The sequence below is a fragment of the Gallus gallus genome, chromosome 17, assembly GCF_016699485.2.
Source record: "Gallus gallus isolate bGalGal1 chromosome 17, bGalGal1.mat.broiler.GRCg7b, whole genome shotgun sequence".
NCBI classification, from domain to species: domain Eukaryota; kingdom Metazoa; phylum Chordata; class Aves; order Galliformes; family Phasianidae; genus Gallus; species Gallus gallus.
This window is the reverse complement of record NC_052548.1, coordinates 10,285,765-10,306,509: the sequence shown is the minus strand read 5'-3', so window position 1 is coordinate 10,306,509 and position 20,745 is coordinate 10,285,765. Positions and strand designations below refer to the sequence as shown.

The 20,745-nt window shown below is 42.4% G+C and overlaps 1 protein-coding gene across 11 annotated transcripts in view; it reads left to right on the top strand.

The window, feature by feature from the left end:
• The window catches only part of MAPKAP1 (mitogen-activated protein kinase associated protein 1), an 85,150-nt gene that overhangs the window by 27,278 nt on the left and 37,127 nt on the right, over positions 1 to 20,745 (top strand). For 9 of the 11 annotated variants that reach the window (XM_040648948.2, XM_015279320.4, XM_015279321.4 and 6 more), the window contains exons 5-7: positions 8,214 to 8,386; positions 12,264 to 12,440; positions 19,844 to 19,953. In XM_040648948.2, the coding sequence (XP_040504882.1) occupies positions 8,214 to 8,386; positions 12,264 to 12,440; positions 19,844 to 19,953 (460 nt within the window). Of the gene's footprint in view, positions 2,368 to 8,213; positions 8,387 to 12,263; positions 12,441 to 19,843; positions 19,954 to 20,745 lie in introns of all 11 variants that reach the window. The other 2 variants (XM_046901646.1, XM_046901647.1) reach the window with 2 other exon arrangements.

Below are 20,745 nucleotides of genomic sequence, written 5' to 3'. Positions count from 1 at the left end.
ACTTTCAAAGAGAAGTGTAGCCACTTCTATTAAATCTGTGAGTACTGAGAAAAATCTGTGACAGGAAGTAGAAATCTGTTCCATATCCAGGGAGAAGTATGAGGAAAGTGCGTGGAGGTGGGGAGCAGCAGCGGGCACATGGGGTGCAGGGCTGCCGTGTTCCCTGCTTCTGGGAGTGCTGGGGGATGCCGAGACCAAAGGGTGCAGGAATTGGGCTTCCTGCTTTTTGCAGGAGGAGAGCAAATGGTGTTATTTGACAGAGCACTGAAGCATTTGCTCTTTTGTTTATCAGCTTTGAAGTGCAAATGCTTTGGCCACGTTGCTGGAAACACGATTGCTTGGATTGGTTTGATTAAATGGACGTACCACCTCACTGATGAGTCATGTAACCAAGTCACATTCAATGCAATTCTTCTTGGTGCAGTCCAGCCCTAGGACTATTTATCATAGACCACTTTCTGAAGGCCATGCTGCTTAATCTCATGGCGTTTTGCTCTTGTAGCAAGCAGGAGGTGACCCACGGTGGGTGCTCTGTGCCACAGCCCTGCACCTGCTGCTCAGCCTCAGGGCACTGCTGCTGGCCCAGGGCTGCGTGCACCCATAGGGTCTGCTGTGCACACAGTGCTGATGCTGAGGAAAAATTCAGGGAGGAAATGAGATCCCATCTTCCTGAGCAGCCCCATTGCTTTGTCACCTTTAGTGTCTGCAGTGGATTTTAAATTGAGGGGGAAAAAGCCGTTGTGGTAATGTCATTAAATGCTGCTCTGCATGCTTCCATAGGAAAGCCTTCCAGGATAGAAAATCCTAGTTAGTAATAGTTGGAGAAGAGCCTGTAGTAAAGCTTGAGAACATCAACAAAGAAGAGTTCGACTTGAGTGCAGGGAGAGATGTTCTATCTAGATACACACAGCAAAAACAAGGAGATTTCTGGCTGTTTTACAGATGATTTTCTCTTTCTTTCTAAGAATAATTGAGTCATTTTAATGATAAGCCTGGCTTGATTTCTTGGAATGGGCTGGATGTAATTAGTTGCAGCCTCAACTTTGAAATGTTTTGACAGAAACCGTTATCTTTTAGCTCACCATTTTTTCTAGCATCTGCCCCAAATATTTGTTCCTTTACTGCGACGTGCGACTTTGCAACTTTAGGTCAGATTTCAGATACAGCTCTGTTTTCTTTGTTGCCTTGATTGCTTCCTTCAGGATGAGGGAGAATAATTAAACAGAACATCTTTTCCAAGCAGCTGGAGTCAAGTTCCAGCTGACTGCAGCACCTGTGACGGCCGTACCTCTGCCTCGGGCTGCGGTGCGCTGCCAGCCCGGCGGTGCGGTGATGGGGCGCTCAGGAGTGCCCGGGATCGGCGGCGTAACGCTACTGCCCTTCTGTGAGCTTCAGATGGCAATAATGCCAGTGAATGCAAAGTGTCTGCTTTAGACTAATTAGAGGGATGATTTGTGAAACGCTGGCTATTTATTTAATTAATCACCAGCACAAAGCTATAAAACCCATATTTTAAAAATCCCTGTTAGTTTGCCATGTGGTTAATAGATTGTGGCGCATTAAAAAGTGACACGGTGATGTATTAAAAATGTTCCACCTAAGGTTGGCAAATGTCCTCAAGGAACTTAAGCTGTCTGCTTTGTGCAGCAGAAGCATAGGATTAGAGTCTGATCTGTTTAAGGATTGAATACTTGTAGAAACATTTATCTTTTGAATAGCATCTCTTCATTAAAATCTCATGGCGTATTCTTTAACATAGAAATAATGTTTATGGTGTGATTTTAATTAAAAGTTTTTGTTGCATTTTGTTATTACAAAGAATATCTCTGTTCCTCCGTATTAAACTGTAAAGCGTATCGCCAAGTAAAATGTAAATAATTCTCCTAAAGTAGGCCATTCCTTTTCTTCAGTGCACAGAAACCAAGGAGTTCCTGGTAATGAATGCATTTCTGTTGCAGCCGTAGCAATTCTATTTTGATAAATCTGAAAACGTGTTTCCATTCTTCAGCAGAAGCGTTGGAGCTGGCTGGATGGGCGCATACCAGCCCTGCTGGCTCAGTGCTCGGGAGAAAGGCAGCTCCACGCGCCGTGCTTAACTCCAGTGATGCTGCAGGGTTGTGCTGACCTGCATAGGAGCTGCTTTCCTTCCTGGCAAAATGCCGCGTGAGTGTGGCAGGATTAAAGATGGACTGGATCCATTTGTCCTGAAAATGATACCTCAGTGAAAGTAATTGAAGCCTGGGCTGTAAAGGTGACTATAGATTTTTCCCTCCGTTTCAAACAGAATTTGTCAGGAAAAAAAAAAAAAAAATGTAATAACCAGAAATTATATCCGTAGCACTTTGAATAACATGATTTTAATTTAAGGTGAGTCATGTAAATGAATGCATGTTAACATGATTGAAATATGCTGTTACGAGAATTATATGTATTATTCCTTGCTCAAGACTCGCATAGATGTATTAATTGTGGGAGTGAATGCCAGGAAGGAGCAGGCAGTAATTTTGGAAATTTGATTAAATGATTTTATGTGTAAATCATAGTTTTGAGGTGCATATAAAAAATGATTCAGGTAGAAGCATGGAAGGAAACTGTCCAGCTCTGGAGGTTATGTTTCTCAGCTGTGTGTTGTATAATTAACTGGTATGTGAGGAGGGGGGCTGGAATAAAACATGAGTATGTGAACGCAGCCTGGAGCTGATGTTGTAGCAATCGTTGCAATGCAGATAAAGCATTTCTCATAACTGCCGCTGCCTACTGGAGCCTTTGAAACATCTGGACCTGTAATTGAAAAATAGTGCGATGCTCTACAAAGCAGACATGCTAAGTGAAGTCAACAATTGAGAATAAAAAAGTGTTATTTACCTCGCAGTTAAATATTCATACTTTGTTATGCTTTGTATAACAGGAAATTACCGGGTTAAATTTTTATGAATAGTGGCAGCACAAATAAGATAAATTAAGTATTTAACGATGTTAGTGGAATTTTACATTGTTGTCTGCTAAGGCTGCAGTGCGGGCTGGGAGGAGGGAGAAGCACACCTCGGGGAGGGCTGACCTGGAAGGGCCACTTCCGAACTGCGGGCACTGCCATAGCGGTGCGGCTGTGCTGTGCTGGGTGTGTGTGCTGTGCTGTGCTGTGCTGTGCTGTGCTGTGCTGGGTGTGTGCACTGTGCTGGTGGCCTCAGTGGTGGCATTCTCCATAAATGACTTAAGAAAAAGAGAAGTAATCGTGTGATTACTATAGTAAAGAAAATTACCCATAATGGTTAACCACCCGGTGAAATAAATGGAACTGATTTTCCCATAGTAGCACATAGTATGCTGCGTTGCAGAGCAACAGGACTAGAAGTGCCCTGTATTTTCATACAGGCACAGTGTTATGCCTGGGAGCGTTCCAGTCTGCAGCTGAACGTGTTCTCTAGTTCTGCTATGATACTCTGCGAATGAAATGAACAGACTCTATTTTAAATAATTAACCATCACATTATGTTAGATGCTGCTTCACTGACCGCACCAAAATCTACTAGTTTCAGCTCCCTTTCATTCCCATGTAGTGTGGCTCTCGGATATTGGGGCTGCTAAGCGCATCCATCATCCTGTTTTGCTGCCAGTGTGCTCTCTCTCAGCCATATGCTGGTGGTGTCAGCCTGCACAGCGTAAGGGTTTCTGCCACGTTCTTACTGAAAGCTTTGGAGGTACTTGGTCGTTGACACTTAAAAAAATAATATTAATAAATCAGTTTTTTTAGATGAATTTTCTTGTCTACTCCATCCCTGAAAAACAGTATATGTAGAGTGAGTATGGCTGTTCTATTCCCACTTATTTTGGATCTAGAAATAATTAAAATAGTTCTGTTTTTTTTAAGAGGTTAAAAAGTATAGTCCTTTGTATTGCCATAAGCATCTGTGCTCTGATCTGTTAGAACCCTTAGCTGCATTTGAAATATCTTCTCTCGCATTAACATTGTTCCCTTCGTATTTTTCCTCTCTGCTGTTGAAACACATATTTGAGCAAGTGATGTGTAGGACTGTAAAGCAAACTTCTATCCTGTCACCTAAAGCACGACTGTTCTTCTTGGCTTAAAAGCAAAAAGAAATTTTACGTTTGTAAAAGGATAAGCATTTGTTTCCATTTTGTGTAATGTTCAGCACTGTTTGCTGGGAGGTGAGTCAATGACTGGAATTAATTATAATTACTGAAGAGACATATACTGATTGAGCAAATAAAGTAGTAAGCTCATTTGTGCCAAGGCCATCTAATTAAATGCTAACTTTGGATAAGCTAGATGTGCATGAAAGATTAATTTTTGGAGGTTTTTATGACTCCCACTAAATAATGATTCAGTAAAATCTTTGCATTATATCATTAGAACATCTCATCTTAAAGTGATATAACATTTAGTCACAGAACTCTATTGTGCGGGAAGATGCAGTAAATTATTATTGCAGAAAATTAATCACTCTTCTCTAGGAAATGTTTATGGACTTTGTTTTAATTTTCTACTGTGATGTGCAGCAAAACAGCTCAGAAGCGAGAAGGGCGCAGCAGTCAGGCTGTTCTCAATGGCTTCCATGACCTGCCCGCCATGCGGGCGCTTCGGAAGCACCTTGAGGAGGAGTTGTCCTTGTGAGGGACACCTCCGTGATGGGCTGCAGTAACTTCAGGGCTCCCAGCGACCCGTTCGGGTGTAGGGCGCCTGGTGTGGGAGAGAGCTGTGTGTTTTCTCAGGGACTGTAACCAGAAGTTTAAGTCTTAGAAAGACTTCCTGTGTTTGCGGAATTGATAGTTTAAAGTATCTTTTTTTTTTTTTCAGTATTCTGTTTGTACTTCAAGCATATTTGATTACAGAATGTTTTTTAATGTCAGATATTTCTAAAACTATAGGTAGCCAATGAAGGTCGTTCTGTGTGCGGTTTTCCTGTCATAACTGTATCCGCTGTTTATATAATTAAACATTACATCTTACAAATACGAACAGAAAACCTATTAAAATTCATGATTTGAGTTACCTATCATATTCTTCACTCTCGTGTCTGGAAGCAGCAACTTGCATATGTGCTGTAGTGCCACTGAGCTTCTTCTAATTAGCCCAACAAATACCACTACCGTTATCTTCTTTCAGAAGTTTGTTTATTAATGGCCATAATTCTCCTAAGCTTACTGTAGCTGCTGCTGCTTTCATGTTTAATTGTCCGAGTGCAAAAATACGCATTGATCTGCTAATTAAAGTTATAAAAAGAAGAACAATCTGTGAATTCCAAAGGTGATACTTTTCAGGCATTGCAAATAACAGGCATAACTCTGTGCAGCTCATGTCCAGCAGCAGCAAGGATGGCAGTGCTGAGCTCCGGGGTGCTGGTGGTGCATGGAGAGCTCTGCAGGCAGGGAGCAAAGGGAAACGTTTGTGTGCACTCTGTGTGAGCAGTAACAGGAAGTGGTACCCACACGCGTTTGTGTGTCCACGTGAATTGCTGTGCCACGTGGCTGATGGTAAAACACTGCTCCTGCTTGGAGTGGTGAGCTGAAGGTGTTATGGATACTGCAAGCTAAAACTGTCATAAGATCAGAATGAAAGTGCTAGGGAGTCGTTAGAGGATCTGTTAATGAAAATAGTAAGAGAATTTTCTGTGATTTGTGTATGTTTTGTGTGTACTCAGTTACTCTTGGCTTCTTTAAAGGATGGTGGAATATAACGTTGCTAACAATAAAAGCTTAATGGAATCAGATTTCTGATTTCCTAGAAAATTAACGAGATATTTTGTCAATTTTATTCCAGACTCCATTTGTCAGAATATGCAGTGTCCAGTGACAAGCTAAAAGAATTTTTTGACAAATTAACTGTGCCACAGGTGACAGATCAGGAAAATGTTAATTTAACGGCCCCTTTATGCTTCCCAGATTTATTGGAAGCCATTAAGGAAACTCCAAATAGTAAGGCCCTTGGCCCTGAATAGATTTTCCATTGAATTTTATACAGGATCTATTAATAAAGTTTGCTGCTGCCTTTTTGAATATAGGTAATCGCACTTCATCTTCTGGGTCTCCTCAGCCATTTACGTTGGAATACCATTTTTAGGTGGGAGAAAAACGTGATTATGCTTCTAGGAGTGTCTGTCGTCAGGTTCTGAATGGTCCCTCCTCCAAATGTGGCTATAAGCACAGTATAAACCCCACATGTTGTTAGGAGTTAAATCTGTTGTAACCAGATCTTTGGTTCCTCACCACCCAGTCCAGCAGCCCAATCCCCTCTGTTCAGTCCCACCTCCCGCCAAGCCGGACCTGAGAAGTGTGGCTCAGGTGGTAATTGAGCTCTGTGGGACTTCCTGCACAATTAATATTTTGCAGGATCAGGCTAAGTATGGATTCGTTCAGTCCTGTGAGTAGTTACCTGGTGCTTTGGACTTCTAAGGCTGTTTCAGAACAAATATAATCAATCTGTAATAAAACACATTTGTTTGTAATAGAGATTTCCTCCCAGCCCTTTGACTTAGTGATTGATCAGTCCAAGACATGACCCATGTGTTTAAAGGCCTTGCTAATTTTTCTTACCTAATGTGACACCGAATGCTCTCATTATTAATAGAAAGTCTAATCAGCCTCTAAATCTCAGGCGTCAGCCTCAGTAATCTCTCATGGCAATTGCACTTTTAATTTATAGAAATATTCACCATTGTATGGTTTTTTTTAAACACTCTAAAGATAGTAATAATGCTTTTGACCACTTGTCGGTTGTGGCACTGTTGGTGTTGCCTCCCATGCTCAAAGAGCGATTGGAATCCCAGTTGGTGTGAAGTGCCCATGGTGAGTCCTCGAGGGCTGCGCTGAGTGAGCGAGAGCCGGGCTGCTGGCGGGGGGGAGCCGGGAGCAGTGGGTGCTTAAAAGCTGGGGAGGTCGGGGAGGTTTGGAGATGGAGAAGAACTGAGAAAAGCTCATTTTAAAAAGAAAAAAGAAAGAAAAAAATGGCAGCCCAACATAGGGCAAAGGAGGATCCAAGGTACCCAGCGGGGGAAGCGTTTGGGCTGGATGTGTGCTGCGATGCCGGCACCGACTGCCCGACCCGGAGTTAATTTGATCAATTTAAGAAAGCTCATTTTGTACATAAATTGAGAAGAGCCCCCCCACACGTACACACACGTGGACATCTGCCGGCCTCCTCCTGCTTGTCCTCATCAGGGCTTATCCAAACCTACGGCGTGACGTGGCAGCTCGGTGACTTCCACTGAAGATGGGGCAAAGCTGTTTTCTTTTAAATGAGTAAACCCAATTTATTCTGTACCTGACCCGTGTTGGAAGGGGAGGTCACTGCACTACAAAAATACTTTATTAAAATAAAACAACAATTATATTTGAATGGATTTAATTAATTCTTGTAGCTGTACTAGTATGAATAACTCTAATCCTTAAATTCCTATTATTTCTCTAATTTATAATCACGCTGAGGGATCAAATGGTTTTTAACAATATATTGAAATTAGCACGTGGCATTTAACTCCCTGTTTTATACTCTCATCGTAGATTTACAGTACTGGATCCTTTTATTCTGTTACTTAATACTCCTAGTGTATAATTCTAATAATATTTTCTTCTCTCAAGGCCTCTGTGTGTGTGCAGATGGAGGCATCCAGTTACACCAGGGGTGCTTTTCCAGGGGGTGTCAGAACGTGCAATCTTTTGTCTGTTTAAAAGATTTCAGCTGTAGCTGTGATCAGTTCTCTGCACAAAGTGAGGCCAAGCATCGTTTGGTTCTCAGCCACGCGCTCGCAGTGCAGCTTTGCGGCAGATCTGTGCTGCCGTCCCACCTGTGGGCACAGTGCCTGCGGGGCTCCCAGCTGCTGCTGCTCGGCTGCTTGCACCTCGGAGCCGCGGGTTCAGGTCTCATTCATTTGTATCTGCAGGCCTGTTAGGTTCTGTGGGTGGTGTTCTTTTTCTCTTATTTCCTGCAAGAACGTGGAATCTTGCAGTGAAGTTCAGACTTATAGAAATCAAGAAATCTTATAGAAATCTTTGCCAAATCTTTGGTATCGCTCCTGCGGATACATTAAACAGCAGTAAATGAATTAGAACCTAAGCATTCAAACTTCTTTCAATTGTAAGCCATTGCAGAGTATTTTGATCTTATTAGTGAGGAGAACTCTGTCCATACCAGATTTTGTACTAGCTCTGTCATACTTTTTCTTTATACATTCTAATGAAATGTATTTTCTCAACAGGGCCATGTTGGTACCACGGCAACCAAAAAAATTGATGTCTACCTCCCACTGCATGCAAACCAAGACAAACTGCAGCCCATGACAGTTGTGACGATAGCAAATGCCAAGGTGCATGACCTGATTGGACTAATATGCTGGCAATATACAAGTGAGGGACGGGAACCAAAACTGAAGTAATGTTCTTTCTTTACTACCTCTTGATCTCTAATTTTCTCCTCTGCAGCATTTTTACATAAGAAAATAAATTTTCATGTCAATATTCTTGTAGATAAATCTTAGAGAAACCACCTACGCATTTGTCTGTATTTCCTTTTGAGAAATACACATCTAAATCCATTTCTCTCTCAGTTAAACTAGTGGGCACTGTATAGCGATAAGCGTATGAAACCACAGAGCCGTAAATGAATCATCATTTCTATATGTTCTATGTAAAAGTAATATAAAACCTGCCTTTTCTGGCATCATGGAGGCATGTTCTGTCGCCCATCTATTTTTTATACTGTTCTTAGTGGCTAAGATCACAGGAGTGACAAATGGAACATAGAACTCTGTAAATCCCTCCTTTTGTTTTGAGAGAAGGTACCCACGTTCTGCCTCTGTTGCCTCTCACTGAGGACTCCTCTAGATTCATAGAGAATCGTTGATAATCATTGCTTACCACCTCTTCATTGCAATAAACTCTGCCCCTGGTTGTTTTGTGACTAAATAATGGTTCAGATTTGTTGTGCTGGAGAACTGAGATTGTTGAGCAGGCACTATTAGTTCATCATGGTCATTGGATAAGGAGTGTGTGAAGCAGGTACTGCTCCTCCCAGTAACTTTGTTTATAAAACAGTTCTGTAAAATGCGAGGAAATACTTCATTTTTTGCTGGGTCATAGAGTATAAATTAAATAAATTAAAATAGTTTATTACAGAGTTATTGGTAAAAGCTATTAGTAGATAATGTCTGAGGTGCAAAGAGTGACCATTTGGATTGATAAGTGGTATAAGCTGGCAATTTTTCACATTTTCATTATTCCTGGAATGTTTGATGAATGTTTTTCCTTTGGTATCCTGCTCTATCAGGAAGTTTGAAGTATTTGAGAACTCAATGCTTCTCTCTTCTGCTGTAGCACAGTTGTAATTGGAAAGGGAATGTGTTGAGAGGTCTCTTAAGCTGCCCTCTGTAGCATCCTGTGGTTCAGTTCATCTCCAGTTAGTAGAAATAGGGCAGCACAGGAAAGCAACCTCTCTTGAAAACAGTTTCATTGGTACTGTTGCCTTGGATATAGGGCTTCTCTTAGCGATTCTGAACGGACATATGGGATGTTTTGGAGGTTAAGCTCTTCAGTTTGGTCTCTTTTTTTAAGTGGGGAAGAAATATACAATTATTTGCAGATGGTGCCATTTCATTTGCTGTTAATAATTTCTGTTCATTATATCATAAATTCAGCAGTGTTCCCTGTGTATGATTAGTTTATTTTTTAATTACTAAGATACTGCTAATATCAATCTTTGGACACACATATTTTTCAGGAGTACAGCATACTTCAAGTGGAGCAATGCCAATGAGTAGTATTGCATGAAACATAACTACCCCCAGCAAAAGTCAGCAATGGGAGGAAATGGATTTCATTGTCTGCCTTGAAGGATAAGGTGTTATGATGTGTCAGAGAGTGATCATCATCAAGGAGGCTGTCTGATGTAATCAAATCTCAGGATGGAAATAGTAAAGTAAAATAAGTAACAGTCATGAGTTCCTCAAGACACTCTAGCAGCAGTAATTGAGAATCTAGGTGCAAATGCTCTGAGACAGGGACAGAGCCTCAAGATTCCAAGAAACTTTTCTTGTGTAGCTGTTAATTATTTCTCTTGTCCTCATCACTTTTTTCATCTTTGGTTGGTTGGTTTGTTTGTTGAGCATTGCTGACTGCCCTGTCTTTTAGCAAGGATTGATTTGACTGTAGATGAATTCTCATCAGAATAAGTAGATCTCAAAGTTGTGATTCAATCTCTGTTAATGTTCAGGAATGCACTCCATATTTGAAGGCATCTGTAGCCCCTAAATTTATGAGATGTAACAGACATTATGTATTTTCAGTATAATTGGTGGAAGATAAGTTGGTTTCACCACCACCTTTTTTGGCACTTGGATCGCTTTGAGGGCACAGTGAGCATCGATTGCTGCCTGCATGGCTGTGTGTCCCTTTGGATCTAATGAGAATTATGCAAATGGGTCAAGTACCAAATGAAAATGTTAGCTTGATTTATACAGAGCACACCAGGCTGCACAGAGAAGAATTCTGTCAAGCAAATAGGTTAGCAAATTAGCAGTGTAAGGCCCAAAACACAGCTATGGGAAGGCAGGCAGTGGGGCTGTTCAGGCTGCAGGGTCTCGTGACAGCGGGTAGCTTCAAAGTTATGTTGAGCTGGATGGAATGAGCACATGGAGTTGTGTTTCTGTTTGTAGAAATTCAAATAGGATCAGAGAAGGACCTGAAAATCATGCCAGGTGCTTCTCACAACGTAGGCAGGATCAGCTGCATCTGTTACTCACAACCTCTTCCGCTTCTCTTGTTCCTGAAAAGACTTGCAGCAATGAGAAGCACGCCATCTCCCACCTGGATATGCTTCCTCTGTTTATTTCAGAGTCCTGCTGCTGTATGAATTCTGTCACCAGTGCCAACTTTCATCAGTTTCCGAAAAGTCACTTAAGTGCTCTTGAAGTTAAAAATTAATTCTGCAGCAGCGTTCGTTCCTCAGAGCAGTCCAGAGACTCGTGGAAGGTTTTTTAATAGTATTGCACGACTTTCAAAATTCACAGTGACAAACGTTGCTGGGTTACCTTTTGGTAAGCAAAAGTACAGCACACGTTAATAGTAACACATCATTGTTACCTGTTTTATGTAATAAATATCTTAGTTGTGACAAGGTGTTTATAGATCACCTGGACTGAGCACTCTCAATAAAGCACAGTTGCAACCAAAGGTTTGTGAATTAATTGAGAAAATTGCAAATCAGGTAGTCAGCGAAATAATTCATTGTCACATCCAATCAATAAACTTTGTAAATCAACTCATTTAATTCAAAAAATGATCTATATAGATCAAGCGACCAATTAAACAATTAGCATACACTTTGCAATTAATTAATGTAAGCATCAATCATGCAATTAAAACTCTAAATTTAAACTGCAGAGTTTAGAAACATATTGCCACATGAACATTCAGTACTTTAATGCCATGCAAAATGCCTGAATGCTGGCAGTTCTGTAGGAGAATACTTAGCTGAATTTTAAATATTAACTTTTGAGATAGTGTTAATCAGATGTTCCTGGTAATGAAATCTCTATTTTGTGTACACACTTCTGTTATTTTCGTGTGGAATTTAGTGTGTAGAAAGGAAAGAGGCTTATATTTTCCTTTATTTTTTCCTCGTGATGTTTCTGTTTAAAACTGGCAGCATTACTTGGCTCTTGTTTGTTAGTTTGTACTGATTTGTAACTGCTTTCAGTTACTGGGGGCTGTAGATACCTGGAGGTGGTGGCTTTTCTACTATCACTGTTACTGTGTTGAACAGGGTTTTACTTTTCCTGCAGTTTATTTCTTAGCTTTTGTTTACCGCACTGCTAACAATCTTGAGAGTGCCCCCTACTTTTCCAGGGCATGTTCAGTAATTCTTTTTGCTGTTGCTTGATACGAGTGAGATAGGGAGACACTGCTTGTCTTTAATTCTAGTGTTTAACAGCCATATAAATGAGTGTATTTTCACAAGTGGGGAGTATTGCCTCCAGCTATATGAAGTTGTGAAACACTTCCTGACCTCAGTGCAGTTCAGTCCCTGTTGCTCCTGCTTGCAGTTCTATCAGTGATGAAGTGAGACCTGCTGCCTTACTCTGCAGTACCAAAATACCTTGGGGCATACGTACCTATGTGCCATCAGTGGCTTTTAAGTATATTCCTTCTGTATGAAGTGTGTGTGCTTATTAGATCAACTGACATTGATCTGCTGAACTGAACTGGTCATGTAGCTTCCCTCCCAAACAGACCCATTTTCTGCTTTGTTTCAGCGACAACGTCAGTGCCTACTGCCTCCATATTGCTGAGGACGATGGTGAGGTTGACACAGATTTCCCACCCTTGGATTCCAACGAGCCCATTCACAAGTTTGGCTTCAGCACTCTGGCGTTGGTTGAAAAGTACTCCTCTCCCGGCCTGGCAGCAAAACAGTCTCTCTTTGTCCGAATGTGAGTATGGATGTGAACCGTACCGCCACCTCCACATCCTTTTTCTTCCCTATTTTTCTTCATCTGAACATAGCGGGACTGAGCAGGCCGTGTATCTACAGCCCTCTGGAGGCGTGCTGCAGTGGGCGGCGGGGGGAAGCGGAGCTGGCCGCAATGGGCGGTGAGCCTGCGGTGGTGGGCTGAGTGTGCAGAGAGCTCAGTGAGCCCTTCTGTCTATGGTCAGCATGGAGAATGTGGAACTATTGCACTCTGTTTTTAAACTCAGATAGCCATAATTATTTCACAAATCGCTGATAACATCAGCCACATCATAAGTGGAAAAGTGTTTAATGCTTGGATCTCTTGAAATGAAAATGAGAATGTTTCTTAGAGACATTCAAATGGAAAGAAATGTGAGAAATTCCACATGCATTCCCCAAATGCTCATTCACTTCCACTAAATTCTTGTGCACTTCCTCTGCACTATGTCACTGGAAAAGAAAATATTCTGTCAACAGCATTTACAAATAATTTATTCAAGGTAAAACATATTCAGCCCTGCTGAACTGGATGCAGCAGTGTGGAAGCTGATGCAAGGAGCAGCTGGAGCAGTCTTGCCAGTCACATTGCAAGTCCTCCTTCAGTTTGTGCAGGCGATGGCTCCTCTGTCTGCGGAACTGCAGGGTTTAATTTCTTCCACCTGACTGAGGAATGCTGGATGTTTTATCGGAAAGAGGGAATCTCTCTTTCTACATGCCTTTCTCCAGAGTCAATGCTACTGCCATGAATTTGATTGCTATTGATTTTTTTCTGACAAGTCATCCTTTAAGTAATATTTTTATTTGCTGTTCTGTGAAGTGCTGTAGTGAAATACAAAGAGTTGGTTGCTGATTTTAACAAGAGGTTTTTCAATTCCCTTTTTAATATTTATAAGTCTCTTTTAAGCAGGCCCAAAAGTGACTGCACAAATGTGCTTCTCCCTTTTCCTTTATGCACAAATATGTCTGCTGCCTCTTAACTTCCAGCGTCAGTGCAGCTGTTACAAAACACAGCACAGCAAATTAAGAGGTGCTTATTGGGTAGTTCCAGAAAAATGCATGGGACTGACCTGCAGCAGCTGCAGAAACAGAAGCAGCCATAGGCTGAATGGTACTGGTTGTGGCAGAGCAGTGTGAAATTCTCAGAGTCTCAGATTGTTGTGAAGAGCTCATCAGGAGAGGGTAGCGCTATTTCTGCCAATAGCAGAGCTCCAGGGTTTGATAGTCTCTCCTTAGAAAAATTAAATCCTATGGGGCCTTTAAAAATCTCATGAGTTACATCTACACTGTGTTGAAATGTGGTGTAACTCCAACCTGTGAACTGTGGGAACACTAGAGCAAAGAAAAAGAAAATGTAATATGAATACATCTCACTTAGTAGACTATTTGCCTGAGTGTTAGGAAATAACCTTTTTCTTTCCTCAGCCTGTTTTTATTTCACATCCTTTCCTTGCTCATAGACGGGCAGGGCATTCAGTTTGCACAAGGATCCAGTTCTCTGAGTGGTGCTGGTGGCAGGGCTAAGGTCCAGCTGCAAAGCTTGCAAAAGAAATGTGAAATCTTTGACACGATGTATGCTCTTGTGAGTCCTCTGTGCTCTGGCTTGGAATGTCCTGCAGATTAGAAATAGTATAACTGCATCGTAATTAGAGGTACCTTTCTGAGAGATTTTTTGTGCCCACGTGTTAACTCAGAATTGCCTGTACTCATGTACATAGTTAACATAGGTTAACGTTAGAATTTTTAGTGTCTCCAAGAATAGAGAACTACTTGATCATCACTTGATCAAAAGATTGTTACTACTGTGAGTTTAAATGTATGGACCATCTCACTGTTATAGGGATTTAAATTCTACATCTTCCGGCTTTCCTTCTCTTCCATCAAACCAGTGCATGTAGTTGTCTTGTTCTATTTTGCATCTTCTTTTCCCTCCTTATTCTAAAGTATTTCAGCTGCTGCTGTGTCAGGCATATGACTTGTAATGTTTATTAATATTGAATCGCTGCTGCAAAAACTTGATGCCTCTGAGAGGCTTCCTAATGAAGCATGGTGTTTTATTTCAGATCTCACCCATCCTGCATGTTGGATATATTCTCAGATGTTGTGCAGTCACTGAGCTGACAGTTATGGAACCTCACCAGGGACCTCGTTTCAGCAGGACATATTTGAGCAGAAACAGTTTGCAGAACTTTATACACTTAAACTCCTGCCAAGGCAAACTCGTAGTCACTTGAGTTAGTTATAAATACCCAGTGGCAGTGGTTGGAAGTAGCCCTCGGTGCATTTTATATTCTGAGCTGAATGTGAATGTCTTTGCGGTTATATAGAGTAGTAAATAATTGAGTTTGATTAGGGAGAGGGACCTCATTATCCCCCCACCTGTGCCCAGCTGGTAGGGGAGGGTCGAAATGAAGCCATTAGCTGTCTCTCTTACTGGCATCTCAAAGAGCTCAAATACATCTGTGTCTTATTTTCTTTTCTGGCACAATCAGTCGAGCAAGCTAAGCAGGCATGACCGAATTTGGCAAGTTCCAAGGACTCTGGCAAAGTTACACAAGGAGAAGACGGAGGGCAGTCGTTCTGGCTCCTAACTGCCCATTAGTCTAGCGAGTTATGCTTTTGGAAAATGTCTGTTGTGGGAAGGAGTACTTTGTCCAATGTCAAACATGGCATTCTCAAACAATCCTCTTTGATGTTGAATATGATTTGTCAGAAGGAGTCAAACAAAGCACCGCATTCATGTAAATGTAGACTCCTTGAGATGATGAAGTAATACCTGAAAGACTTTGAAGGAAGGTAGCTTAAAATAAATCTGTACTACCATTTAGGGCTTTTTCCTTGGAAATTTTATTATCACAACTTGACATACAATATCTAATGGTGTTTCTAGGAGTTGTAACTCAGCTGCCAGTTGGCACATAGATGGAATTTGGCATGCGGTTCTTCTGATCTGCAGTGCCTTTTTCTGTTTTAATATCATGTTTAAATTGCTTTGACTATTTTATATATATTTTTTCAAAGCAGTACCACTGTTATACCTGATAGATTAGGGTTTGAAACATTTAAAAAATCCCAGGCTTTCATAGTACATTTACAAATTCAATTCAGAGCTTTGAAATGGCTGTAACTTTGCTTACAGAAGTGCTCCCCAGAAAAAGCCTCTGACCAGTTTTCATGTGGGTGTAGGTAGTTGGCAAAATCTATTTTAGAATATTCATAAAATGCGAATTTAAGGAAGTTAACATAGGTGTGAAGTGAAGAGGGCAGAGCCCCAAGAGAGCAAATGCAGAGGGGTGGGGTTCCCCAAGGAAGGCCCAAGGTTCAGAGGAAGCTGACATGTCTTATGTTAGCCTATAGTAGGGTCAAGATGCAGCCAATTAAACTCAAAAGCACACGGTTATGCAAGGCAAACCTTAGATCCACAATGGCAAAATCATTTAGGCTCAGAGTTAAACCTATGGCTGGCATAGTCATTCTGGTTCATATCACTGTGTACTTCATCTGCAAAATTACCCAGCTTAAGTTAAGCACGTTACATCAGCTGGGATTTTTAGTCTTAACTTGGACTCTGTGCTGCTCAAATCAAGATCATTATTCATCGTTCCTGGATGCTTTCAGCCATGCCAGCCTTGCAAGCTTTAAGTGCTCTAAATTCTGATTCAGAATTAAAAAAAAAAAAAAAAAAAAGAAGAAGAAGAAAAAAGAAAATGGATTGGAAAGGCATCTTTTGGAGAAGTTTGCTTCTCATTCAGACCAGAAGCCTTTCATCTTCAAAAAGGTATTTCTTTCTGTTTTTGCACCATCCAGGCCCACGGAGGGGCTGCTGCCCGTGTCCATGCTGCCGCCTCCCCCAGCAGCGCCTGCTGCAGCCATCGCCTCTCCTCTTGTTTTCTTTTTACTCTCCTGAACCTTGCCACCCTGGCTCCAGCTCTCAGGCTGTAAAAGAAGATGGAAAGCCAAGTTACCGCAGAATGATCACTATCATTAACATTCACGGGTGGTTCACTTATCATTCCTGACTGCACAGACATGGCAGCCGTTATGAAACGTCCACAGGTGTAGCACGATGATACATATTACATTGTGCCACAATGGATTTATGTATTCTGTAACAAAAGAAAAGTGTAATGAAAAAATACAGAAGGTAATCCTTTATTCCTCCACTGCACAATTTATCAGTAATGCCTGTGGATGATAAGTGCCAGGGATTTCCTTTGCTTGATTTAACCTTGTCACCCAGGTATGTTTGTGCAAAATGACAGAAAATACAAGCTAAGGAGTCTCTTTGGCTTCTAATTTGTAAGGAGCAATTTTAATTGGTAGAATGGCATCTGCTTTTCTGCTCTGCTTCCTAGCGTGTGGTGTTGAGCAGAATAAGCTACAACATATGCAATTTATAATGGTAATTAAGGAAATGCTGGAGTTAGGTTGGGTGAGGACAGTTCGTGTACACCGCTGTTGCAGAGCGGGACAAGGCTGGCGTGGTGCACAAGGACGTGTTTCCTCCAGAGTAACTCCTGTGGGCGCATTGCCGTGGGCTGCTGATGTTCCAGAGCAGGACAATGGGACTGACCCAGGGGTGCTGAGCAACCGTCAGCCCCCAGGCTGTGCCGTTCGGGGGAAGAGTGCGGTCTGCTCGTTGAACTGGAGTGAAGGGAGGGAGGGACGGTGATCTGAACTCTGGCAACGCTAACACTGCTGGCGGTGCTCCAGAGCAAATATCCAAAAGTTTACGAATGTGGAGTGCGCTTTACATTTCATTGCTCTTGCCAAAGTCTCACTTACTGGATAGCACACTAAATATAGTAAAACACAGAGGTTTTTCTTATTTTGCTTTGATCGGTAAAATAAACTTTTAAAGATCGTTCTGGGATGAGATCCAGCTTCTGAAGCAAAGAATGGCCGGGGCTCAGGCATGATTTAGTAGTAGAGTGTCAGGAAAATCAGGCTGACAGTTCTCAGGCCAGCTGCTCAATAGAAGGAATCGACCGAGTCGGGATGCACTGAAATGCGAGCAGGACCAGCACCAGCCTGTGCTCTTTAGCAGCTCAAGTGTCAGGGGCTGAAAGACAGTTCTCCATTTCTGGGAGGTTCCAGATCTGTCTCGGTGTGCAGCCTGAAGTGGTCCAGCAGTGCTTCAGCTCGCCGGAACCGGGTGGATCTGTGGCACAGGAACTCACCCGGCTGCTTGTGAGAAACCTCAGTGCAAAAGCATTTCCTACTGAAGGAAAAAAAAAAATAGGACTTTGCTTGTTTTGGAAGGCCTTCTTTGCCTTTGTCCTTTTTTTCTGCAGTATTTTGGTTTAATTTCCTGCATTTTGGTTGCAGTGCTCTGGAAACCTTGTGGTGCTGCAAGGCATCCTATGAGTTGCCTGGTGGCACAAGTGCCTTTCTCTCTATGTACCTTTGGGCGCTTCCAGTGCTCGGTGATAAACATCATGTCATCTAAATAAAAGGGAAAGGGTAGTGTCCTTGTTGTGAGGACAGTGTGGTTCTATGGAAGATTTCCATTTTAAACAACCCACTGATCTCAGCCCAGCGGTTGGTGCGGTGCCGGGTGAGGCTGTGGGCCGGGGCACCGACTGCCAGCGGGGTCAGAAGGCATTCGGTGCGGCGCAGCTCACAGGCACATGGCAGTTCACACTACCAGGCTGAGGACAGATTTGCTTATTGACAAAGAGGTTGGAAAGGTCTCTGCTTACTGTATGGCGTCAGCCAGAGCCGCTGAACCTTGGGGCTGTAGGGCTGAACTCTCACAGCTGTGGAAACCAATGGTACGCTCATGCAGAACGGTGTGCCCATCACTGTGCTAAAACATGTGCGGCTGAAGTAGCGGGGAAGAAAGGAGGTGTGTGAGACGCTTGGGTATGCTTGGTTTGAAGATGTGTAAGAGTTATAAATGGTCCAGAGAGCGCCCATTTGGGGCTTTTAGGCAGTTTCATTTTTCTGGGAACAAAGAGAATTGGGAGTGAAATTCCGGTGAGGTGGTGGCTGGGAGGGGGCCGTGCTGCGGCCACAGAGATCCCAGCGGGCCCAACGCCGGCCAGAGCTCTGCACTGCACTGATGGCGAAGGCACAGCCCAAGGAGTCAAGCTTTTGCTCTGGGATGAGGCCTCCCGTGCAGAGGTTGACCCATAGCCGCCCTGTTGTGCTGTGCTGGGAGTGGGTGCAGGGGCACAGTGTGCTCACAGCTGTGCTGTCTGTGAGGGCAGAGTTGCAGCGCGCGCACAGACAGGCTGACCGGGAGCGGGAATGGGTGCGTGCTGGGGGCTGTCGCTGTGCACTCTGCCCGTGGCTCAGCATGAACTGTGGGCCACGTCTGGAGCGATTGGAGCTGAAACTCGTGTTCCCCATGTTTGTGTCTGAAAGTGACATTTAATGTGCTCTTGTTTTTAATGATGCGATTGTGTTGCTTGGATTGCTTTTGACTGCCAGTTGCTTTTAAAATACTCCAGCTGTGATGCACACAGAGAGCTCCGCTCCCTGATTAGAATTCTCAGTTGCCAGATAAAATGTTCCTCCTCCTGTCTAAATAGCTTTGCAAAACAATTTTTTCTGTGCAGCGCAGATCTTTCCCTGTGGGTGCCTAGCAGCTCTCAAATTTCTGTGCTAACTGTCTGCAGTGACATCTACTGACATGAGCAGAGATTGACTGCAAGGTCTAAGGGGCAAAATCCTCTGATAAATTAATCCAGTAGCTCTTCTATTATATTGTCATCTTCTCTGCTTCCCCGGTGATGCCACTTTCAATATCTGCCAGTTGGTATCTTCCATAGCCCACCCGCGTGCTGCTTCGCACCTCTCCGGGCGTGGAGCTGTGTGGGCCATGGCCAGGATGAGAGCCCTGCTGGCAGAGACCTTTCCCCCAGGTTTTGTGCCACGTTGGTTACATAAACATGTCAAAAAGTTGCATGAAAATAATGCGACGCACTAACATTGCTGAAAAGCTGCTGTTACTTCTCTGATTGTTGTTCCTCCACTTCTACTTAATGATTTGCTACATCTGCCATTGGGATGCATATGACATTGCAAACTGTTTCTCTGGTATGCACTGCAGCATGCCTAGGAGATGCTTAATAACGAGAACTGGAAGAGCTCCGTGTGTACGTTCGCTCATCCTTCGTTTTTAATGATGAACACAAATTGATCAAAAATAAAGATAAATTAGGAAAATCTTTGCATGCCTTCAATCTTAATCCATTTTCTCCTTTTCTGTCTCTGCCTTTCAAAGGAGGTGTTCTGGGTTTCTCCTTTTAACGTCACTTTTAGAGCACAACTTTGTTCTTTGCTTTTCCTAAAAAGTACTTTGCTTGAAAGAAACAAAGATTGCAGTGAGCTGCCTGATGATGATTCTCCTGTAAAAATGTATGTACCTCTGTCTTGCAGAAACGCTGCTCATGGATTCTCACTTATTCAGGTGGACAGTATGAAGGTCACCATGAAAGATATCTTGCAAAAAGCCTTAAAGAGAAGGAAAGGATCGCAGAGAGGCTCAGGTGGGTTATTTATTGCATTTTTTAGAGGATAGAGTGCCTTTTCCTGAGGGTATTTCGTATCACTTTTTAGCTGTTGTGAAAAATGCACCATTTCTTCAGTGAGTATTGTGATTTCCAGCACCACTCCAAAGCAGTTCTGTGCACAGGTCTGCGTTCTAGATGCTGCCAGAAGGCGGGCAGTGGAGGAACTGCATAACGTTTGCTGCAAAGCAGTGTATCCATTACTGCAGATATTTCTTTATGGTAACAAAACCGTTTGTGCTCAAGTGCAGCCAGTGGTAGCTTGAGATGATGGGAGGCATTACGGTAAGGTCAGTCCTTGATAGAATTGTTATGCTTCTAATTTATGTAAGAAAATGATACCTGATATGAGTTTAGATGGTTTAAATAAATAGTTGTTACTTTTAGAGAAAAAGAAAAAGTGACTTTCCGCAGTGTTGTCAAAATAGTGCTATCATAGTTAAGACGTATCAACATTTAAAAGAGGAAAATTTACAGTACTGGCATTTATGTTTTACAGCAGTGCTTTTCCTGGATATAAATATACATTCACATATATATTAGTACATGTATTTCAGAAGTGTAAGGCTGAGAGATCTTTCCAGCAGCAAGGAATAATTACTGTGAGAAATTGCACTGAGCTTTGTCACGCAACAAAGGAACTTTAATATAAACCTATCTATACACTAGGTAAAGATACAGATCTTGTCTTTGTAAATGAATGAAACCTCCTTATATACCCTTAGTTTTAACCATGTGAAAAGAAAATAAACCCCGTTCTGTTTGAAGTGG